Source organism: Nicotiana tomentosiformis, chromosome 1 (assembly GCF_000390325.3).
Source record: "Nicotiana tomentosiformis chromosome 1, ASM39032v3, whole genome shotgun sequence".
NCBI lineage: Eukaryota > Viridiplantae > Streptophyta > Magnoliopsida > Solanales > Solanaceae > Nicotiana > Nicotiana tomentosiformis.
In genome coordinates this window covers 127,567,709-127,577,694 of record NC_090812.1, presented here as the reverse complement: position 1 = coordinate 127,577,694, position 9,986 = coordinate 127,567,709, and the positions used below count along the sequence as shown (strand labels likewise).

The window sequence follows — 9,986 nt, the reverse complement described above, 5'->3', positions numbered from 1 at the left end:
CCTGGATAGTCCATATTAACATGAAGTCACAGAAAATATCCAGGAGAAACGGATATACCAACGAGGTGTAAAATCATAGAGAAGATAAACATACTTCTCAAACAAGATAACCAAAACGCATATAAAGATGATATGCACCAAGTAGCAGCTATATGAATATTTCTACATGAGTCTAGGATGATCATGTATGTTCGAGACTCAATGAATATTTATATGTATATCACGTGCTCAACATGATACACATATCATCTGTACTCATAGAGCCCAATGTAACATTTTCACGACCCAAACCGATGGGCCATGACGAGTGCCCGAGTCCTACCTATCGATCACCCCTAAGTATGCGTCTAAGATATAAACATGAATTAAGGGTAGGTCATGAATAAAATCTATCAATAAACTATTGAATTATGTGAATGACATAAGTGAGGGAAACATGTCCAAAATACACACACACATATATATATATATATATATATATATATATATATATATACATGCGGAAAGTAGTAGGGCGAGCCGGCAAGGCTACTATGGACAACTACATATCCAAGACTGGAAGCCGACAAGGCCACATACTATCCAACTATACATAATTGTCTACAGACCTCTAATAGAGTGTACAACTGTATAAAGGACGGGACTGGGACCCGTCATACCCATATCTACATATCAAAACAGCGTACCAAAACTAGTAACAGCTCCGGATCAAGTGGAGCACACCAACTCTCGCTGATCAAAGATCCTAAAAAGGGGGTCCATCAGCCTGTCAACCTGCACCTGCGGGCATGAAACGCAGCATCCCCAGGGAAAAGGGACGTCAGTACGAATAATGTACCGAGTATGCAAGGCATGATAGGTTGATGAGTATTAAGCTGGGGACCTCAAGGACCTCGTGGTCGTGGTTAGGAGGGTAAATGATAGGTTGATGAGTATTAAGCTGGTAGTTGGTGGGTTTACTGTAAACGTGATTAGTGCATATGCTCCTCAGGTAGGTTTGGACCAGGAGGTCAAGAAGCAATTCTGGGAGGATTTGGACGAGATGGTACGTAGTATCCTGCACACAGAGAAGTTGTTCATTGGCATATATTTCAATAGCCATATTGAGGCTAGTGCTAAGGGATATGATGATGTGCATGGCGGGTTCGATTTTGGGGATAGGAATGAGGGAGGTAATTCACTGTTGGATTTTGCTAGAGCTTTTGATTTGGTTATAGCTAACTCGAGTTTTCCGAAGAGGGAAGAGCACCTGGTCACTTTTCGGAATTCAATGGGCAAGACTTAGATTGATTATCTTCTCTGCAGGAAATACAATAAAGGTCTGTGCACTGACTGCAAGGTCATCCCAAGTGAGCACCTCACGACCCTACATAGGCTCCTAGTTATAGACCTGGAGATCAAGAGGAGTAGAAGAAAGAGGGCGGGGTGCAGGAAACCTAAGATCAAGTGGGGTAACTTGACAAAGGACAAAGCTCAATAGTTAGGGGAGAAATTATTGGCTATGAGGGCCTGGACGATAGGGGGGACGCGTCTAGTATGTGGTTCAAGACTGCGAATTGCATTAGGGTAGCTGCTAGAGAGGTTTTAGGGGTCACGAAGGGCTCTCCTGGGGGTCATAAAGGGGACTGGTGGTGGAATGGAGAGGTTCAAGGTAAAGTGGAAGCTAAGAAAGCTACTTATTTGAAGCTAGTGGAGAGTACAAATGAGGTGGAAAAAAGGACTTATCAGGAGTGTTATAGAAAGGCAAAGAAAGAGGCAAAGTTAGAAGTTACGACGGCTAAGAATGCGATATTTGCTCGTTTGTATGATGAGCTCGGGGGCAGAGGCGGGGACAAGAAGTTGTACCTATTGGCCAAGGTGAGGGAGAGGAAAACCCGCGACTTAGACCAAGTCAAGTGCATCAAGGACGAGGATGGCAAAATGTTGATGGACGAGGCACTTATTAGGAGAAGATGGCAGACATACTTCCATAAACTATTGAACGAGGAGGGGGATAGAAGCATTGTGCTGGGTGAGTTGGAGCACTTTGAGAGTCGGTGGGATTTTGGGTACTATAGGCGGATTACGGTAGAGGAGGTGGAAGGGGCGATGCGTAAGATATGCAGGGGCAGAGCGACGGGGCCAGACAAAATCCTAGTGGAATTCTGGAAGAGCGTGGGGCAGGCAGGTTCGGAGTGGCTCACTGGGTTATTTAATGTTATTTTTAAGACGAAGAAGATGCCCGAAGAATGGAGGCGGAGTACGATGGTTCCGCTTTACAAGAACAAGGGCGATATCCAAAATTGCAACAATTATAGGGGTATCAAGTTGTTGAGTCACACTATGAAGGTTTGGGAGAGGGTGGTTGAGGCCAGGGTGAGGAGGTGCATGTCTATTTCTGAGAATCAGTTTGGATTCATGCCGGGGCATTCGACTACGGAATGTATTCATCTGGTAAGGAGATTAGTGGAGCAGTACAGGGAGAGGAAGAAGGATTTGCATATGGTGTTTATTGACCTTGAGAAAATGTACGATAAAGTCCCGATGGAGGTACTGTGGAGGTGTTTGGAGGTTAGTGGCGTTCCGGTAGCGTACATTAGGGTGATTAAGGATATGTATGATGATGCTAAGACTCAGGTGAGGACTGTGGGTGGTGACTCAGAGCATTTCCCTGTGGTGATGGGGTTGCACCAAGGATCGGCTCTTAGCCCTTTTTTATTTGCCTTGGCGATGGATGTACTGTCACGACACATCCAAGGGGAGGTACCTTGGTGCATACTATTTGCCGATGATATAGTGTTGATTGACGAGACACGAAGAGGAGTTAATGCGAGGTTGGAGGTTTGGAGACAGACCTTGGAGTCTAAAGTTTCAAACTGAGTAGAACCAAGACAAAATACTTGGAGTGCAAATTCAGTGATGGGACCTATGATGCAGACGTAGAGGTTAAGCTTGATGCTCAAGTTATCCCCAAGAGAGCGAGTTTTAAGTATCTTGGGTCTATTATCCAGGGTAACGGGGAGATTGACAAATATGTCGCACATCGCATCGAAGCGGGATGGATGAAGTGGAGGCTCGCTTCTAGTGTTTTATGTGATAAGAATGTGCCGCCAAGACTTAAGGGTAAGTTTTATCGAGTGGTGGTTCGACTAGCTATGTTGTATGGGGCTGAGTGTTGGCCAGTCAAGAACTTCCACGTGCAGAAGATAAAAGTAGTAGAGATGAGTATGTTGAGATGGATGTGTGGGTGTACCAGGAGAGATAGGATTAAGAATGAAGCTATCCGGGATAGAGTGGGAGTAGCCTCCGTGGAGGACAAGATGTGGGAGTCGAGGCTGAGATGGTTCGTACATGTTAAGAGAAGAAGCATTGATGCTCCTGTCAAGAGGTGTGAGAGGTTGGACATGGAGAGTTTGAGAAGAGGTCGAGGTAGGACTAAGAAGTAATGGGGAGAGGTGATTATACAGGACATGGCACTGCTTCAGCTCACTGAGGACATGACTCTTGATAGGAGGGTGTGAAGGTCGAGGATTAAGGTAGAAGGTTAGTGGGTAGTTTTTAGTTGTTCACCGATAGTCTTAGTAGCATGCATGTCCATTCATATTCTTAGATCTTTATTATGTTATGTGGTTTTGTTCGCCTCAGGTATTGTATTCCCTATTGCTATTATTTGGTACTACTTATCTTTTCTCTCTCCCTTTTTCTTTTCTCTTCTATCTTTCTTCCTTCCTTGCTTTCCTCTTCTTCTTCTTCCCCTTCATGAGCCGAAGGTCTATTCGAAATAGCCTCTCTACCTGCATTAGGTAGGGGTAAGGTCTGCGTACAGGCTACCCTCCCCAGACCCCACATGTTAGGATCATACTGGGTTTGTTGTTGTTGTTATGCAAGGCATGAAAATCAGTACATAAAGACATAGATGAAACATGGAGTAAAGAATTCTACCTGTGAGTCTAAATAACTTTGTGAATCCTGAAACATTTATAATGTCATGCACGTCCGTATAAATATCGTATCATGCATAGGTATAGGTGTACATAACATCTCGGGCAGGAACCCTTACTTCCCCTCCTTGACGTCGTGTTTGCATAATGTTCTGGAATCATAGCATGTGTGTAGGATTTGAATAAGTGCAATCTCATCCCTTTCTCATTTTTATTTCATTCTTCCTTTACCATTCCATAGTTACTAAAACAACTAAATTCTAATTTAATGCCACATCACTCCATATTCCCCCATTTAGGGGAGTAATAAGATTTAGAGCTACGACGATCTACCTATAGATGTTTTACCTCTTCATCTTTGACGTCTTTTCACATCATCGATGATCCTTACATTTACTCATCATAAGCATCATGCAAAATCGAGTTCCTCTGACTCAACTCTTCCACATCCACATGCAATCTCTTACCAACTGTCTTTCTGGATGTAGGTATTGTTGTATTACGAATAAAATAGAGTTTAATAGGTTGAATTCTTACAACCGAGCTCTACCACACGATCTAGAGTAAGAATAAAGAGTGACAGTCCTAAATGCCCTATAGCCTGCTGCTTATAAATGTGGTGCACAACACACCCATAAACAAGACTCTACTAGACACAACTTGTAGACTTCCTAGGACAGAACTGTTCTGATACCACTTTTGTCACGACCCAAACCGATGGGCCGCGACGGGCACCCGGTACCTTACTCAACCGAGTACCAACGTACTGTATATTTCGTATCATACTATCATAGGTATATGCGTACATACCTCTGAGGGCATCCCATCATATCATCTCGGCCACTGTGGGAAAAACCATCAACATATACCAGCTGATCAGGTGGTGGTGCGTATATAACGCCATAACCTTTTCCTATATCCCATATACATATAATATACGCGTATATAATGCCATCTGGTCATGGGTCAATGTACATGTATAAATGAATGAAATGCATAAGAAATACGTTAATATGATTTCTCGGAATGTTATAAGATCAACATGTCCTCGGATAAACTTTATCAGCTATGCATTTTTCTGAGACCCATAAACAGAAGATATAATAATAACTCACATGGGGAATCAAGAACATAGGCACTCGTAGTACTTCTATGAATAGAGTCATTTATGAAAGCTGTGCTTTTGCTCGTTTTGTTTGTATCGTATGAATCATTCCAAAAAGAAAGAAGGTATAGCCTTAACATACCTGAGCCGATTCTCTTGACAATTCCTCTAACACACGTCTTTGTGAAAAACACATAATGACGGATCGAAGTAGGGAAAAATCCGTATGATGTTCTTGAGAAAGATTGTACCGTACTCCCTTAGAATTGCAAATCTCATTGCTATTACGTAATATAATCTCGTATGAATTCTGTGGCTTTCATCCGTTACTTTGCAAACATATGCATTTCCCATTAATAATTTTTGGTGGGAGATTATCAAGATAATTAAGAAATTGGTGGTTAATTATTGGGGTGGGAACATCATCAACGTGGCAGCAAGGAGTCTAATTGTTAAGATCAAACAATGACTCCTTAGCTTAGATGGCTAGGTGGCACTTCTAGGAAAGGTTGGCAAGGTAATCCTTATCAAGTGGGGCCCATACCCACATTGATAAAAGGCCTCCATAATTCATTAAAGGGAAATGCATATGTTTGCAAAGTAACGGATGAAAGCCACAAAATCCATACGAGATTATATTACATAATAGCAACGAGATTTGCAATTCTAAGGGAATACGGTACAATCTTTCTCAAGAATATCATACGAATTTCTTCCCTACTTCGATCCGCCGTAATGTATTTTTTGCAAAGACGTGTGTTAGAGAAATTGTCAAGAGAATCGGCTCAGGTATGTTAAGGCTATCCCTTCTTTCTTTTTGGCATGATTCATATGATACAAATAAAACGAGCAAAAGCACAACTTTCATAAATGACTCTATTCATAGAAGTACTGGGGGTGCCTATGTTCTTGATTTCCCATGTGAGTTATTATTATATCTACTGTTCATGGGTCTCAGAAAAATACGTAGTTGATAAAGTTTATCCGAGGACATGTTGATCTTATAACATTCTGAGAAATCTTATTAACGTATTTCTTATGCATTTTATTCATTTATATATGTACATTGACCCATGACCAGATGGCGTTATATACACGTATATTATATGTATATGGAATATGGGAAAAGGTTACGACGTTATATACGCCCCACCACCTGATCAACTGGTATATGTTGATGATTTTGCCCACAGTGGCCGAGATTATATGATGGGATGCCCTCAGAGGCTTGATGATGTTATGTACGCATATACCTATGATAGTATGATAGGAAATATACGTTACGTTGGTACTCGGTTGAGTAAGGTACCGGGTACCCATCGCGGCCCATCGGTTTGGGTCGTGACAAATATGGGTAATTACCTCACTCTGGAGGGACGCATCCATATCCAAGGGCCATACGAAAATTTATCGTGCCATACCATATTAATATTACAATTGCCATAACAATATCAAATATCAATCCCCTCATAATGTACCAATATGCCATAATCATATCAATCTATATCAACATCTCTATCCCTAAGGATGTATGCATATGTTCAAGAAATAATCAATAAAATATACAACAACAACAACATACCCAGTATTATTCCACACCGTGGGGTCTGGGGAGGGTAGTGTGTACACAGACCTACTTTGTGAAGATAGAGAGGCTATTTTCAATAGACCCTCGGATCAGAAAAGTATAAGCACCACGATAATGAAAAAATAGACAAGAAGGGACAACACCAAAAAGCCATGTAAAAGCAGCATAAAAACAACAAGATAATAAGATGACCAAAATAAAAGAAAATGACGGATAGTCATAGAAACCTACTACCAACAGAATGCGAGAATGCGTACTAATACTACCGGTATGAACAATCTAGACCACCTACCCTACTACCCTAATCCTCGACCTCCACACCTTCCTATCAAGGGACATGTCCTCGGTCAGCTGAACCTATGCCATGTCTTGCCTAATCACCTCTCCCCACTTCTTCTTCGGCCTACCTCTACCTCTCCGTAGGCCCTCCAATGTCAACCTCTCACACCTCCTCACCGGGGAGTCTGTGCTCCTCCTCCTCACTTGTCCAAACCACCTAAGCCTCATTTCCTGCATCTTGTCCTCAATAGAGGCCACACCCACCTTGTTGCGAATAACCTCATTCCTAATCCTATCTAACCTGGTGTGTCCGCACATCCATCTCAATATCCTCATCTCTGCTACCTTCATCTTCTGTACATGGGCATCTTGACTGGATAACACTCAGCCCCATGCAACATAGTCGGTCTGACCACCACTCAGTAGAACTTACCTTTAAGTTTTGGTGGCACCTTCTTATCTCAAAAAATACCGAACGCGAGTCTCCATTTCATCCATCCCGCCCCAATACGATATGTGACATCTTCATCAATCTCCCCATCTCCCTGTATAATAGACCCAAGGTACTTAAAAACTTCCTTTCCTAGGGATGACTTGCGAGTCCACCAAAATGGAAAGGGACGCCAAAGACTGCGGTCAAAATGCAGCTCTACCTCGTCTCTCGGCAACTCACAAGAACAATCACAGCGGCTCTCGGCTCGGTCCAACACCCAGATCTGCACAATTAAATGCAGGGTGTAGTATGAGTACAACCGACTCCATGTACTTAGCAAGTATCATAACTAACACCGGCGAGGTAATAGAGGCAAGAATTATTAATGATACTTGCTAGTAACCTGCACAACTCATAAATTTCACAAGTACACAATAATAACATCAAATCAAAAAACAAAAATAAATTCACCTCGGTGCATAAGAGATAATGTGCCAAGCTCTTTATCAGTTAACTATCCAACATATAGAGAAGATATGCATCTATTATCAAGTCTTGGTGCACATGTAGACATATAGAGAAGATACGTACCGTGCTCTCACTAATCAAGCAAAATAACATATAGAGAAGATATGCACAACGAGGCATGTATACATTTCAGATCTAGCATATAGAGAAGACACACGAATAAAACATGTATACACCAAGGGAATTGTAAGTAGAGAAGAAATGTAATAACCAAACTCCGATCACTTTTCCTCATCCCGCGTGTAAACCATAAAGAGAGAAACATGAGAGGGTAACCCTAGGGGGATGTATCCTTATCCACACGCTGCACAAACAACTCATGTGCAATATATTATTTAATAACCGCACGGACCACTCACATTCTATCATAACCCAGATTCACACGAATCACTCATGTACTATCAACCCAGTCCATATCACACAGAAAAGCATATAAAAGAATACATGTACATAAAAAATGTTTATCAAATTACATACTCATGGACTGATATAAGTGACATGATAAGGTGTAGGCATGTCAGAGTGTACTACCATAGTTCAAATTAACCGATTACGCCACAAAAATAACAAATAACATGTTTGAACAGGAGATTAACCAACGAAAAACCTCTAACATGATTCAATTAACTTGCAAAGGGGTACAAACATAATAAGCATGATAGCATGAAGCTTAGCAATCAATTCAAGGCATAACATAGCCTAAGCACTACACTGAGCGTGAAAAAAAAAACCCTGGTGCACGCACATAGGCTAAACCTCTCACATGTGTGCCACCCATAACACATAGCCATCACTAATAAATCAGGAAACTAGTGCCTAAACCATGTTTAGGTAAGATACTTACCTCACGCAAGCAAATCAATACTCTAGAAATCCCTTCCCGCGACAATCGACCTCGGAACGGCTCGAATCTAGCCGAAAACAAGTCAACAACATTAAATAAGGCCATAGGAAACAAATCTAAACAATAAAGCTTTGATCTTGATACAATACACAAAGTAAACTTAAAAGTCAACTTGGGGTCTGCACCCTAGAACCCGACAAAACTCATAAATCCCGAAAACCCACTCCAATATGAGCCATATATATGTGTTTCATCCAAATCTGACCTCAAATCGACCCCCAAATCACCACTTTTCGCTGTCCAAAAACAATAGAACCCCCCCTCCCCCCCAAATTTCTCCTTTAAATCACATAATCTAGGTGTAATAATCCATTCGGAAACAAGATCTAACATCAAAATCAAGTAGATATTACTTACCCTTCAAGTTGTAGTGAAAACCCCCCCAAACATTGCCTCTAGCCATGCTCTAAAACTCCAAATAATGCAAAATAACCAAACCCTCAAAAAATATACTCTGCCCAGCAATTTCCATATTTGCAGAAAAAAATCCCGCTTCTGCGGTACTACATATGCGAAAAACCCATCGTAGATGCATAAGTCACTTAACTCTCATCCATCTGCTTCTGCAAACTCCTTATCTCTTCTGTGCATCCACTTCTGCGCAAGCACATATGCGCTCCCATCACCGCATCTGTGGACTTAGCCTCCCCCAGCCATGCATTGCATCTGTGAACTCGCACTTGCGCCCAATACATTGTAGGTGTGCAAATAATAGACAAGAACTGCCAAACAACATGGAAAAGATCCGAAACTCATCCAAAACACACTCGAGACCCCGTCCAAGCACACCAATCAGTCCCAAAATACAACATGGACCTACTCGAGGTCTAAAATCACAAAACAAATGACATGAAAATCAGGAATCGCACCTCGATTCAAGCCTAAAGAACTAATCAACTTTCAACTTTCCAAAACACGTCCCGAACCACGTCTAATCAACTCGGAATGATCTCATATTTTACGCACAAGTCCCAAATGAAATAACAAACCTATTCAATCTCACATAACAACAATACAAACCCAATATCAATAAAGTCAACTCCCGGTCAACCTATGAACCTTCCAAACCTTCAAATTGTGAACTTTCGCCCAAAATAACCAAATCCCAATCAGGACGTAAGACTAAGTCCAAAATTTCCATACGAACTTATTAGAACCATAAAAATACCATTCCAAGGTTATTTACACAAAATTCAAACCTCGGTCAACTCTTAAAACGTAAGCCTCCA

General features: G+C 41.5%; 1 protein-coding gene across 1 annotated transcript; it reads left to right on the top strand.

Annotated features, from left to right (window-relative positions):
* Positions 1 to 928: 928 nt before the first annotated feature.
* LOC108948130 (uncharacterized) lies at positions 929 to 1,285 on the top strand. The gene has a single exon (XM_018776856.1). The coding sequence runs from the start codon at positions 929 to 931 to the stop codon at positions 1,283 to 1,285; it is 357 nt and encodes a 118-aa protein (XP_018632372.1).
* The last annotated feature ends 8,701 nt before the right edge of the window (positions 1,286 to 9,986 follow it).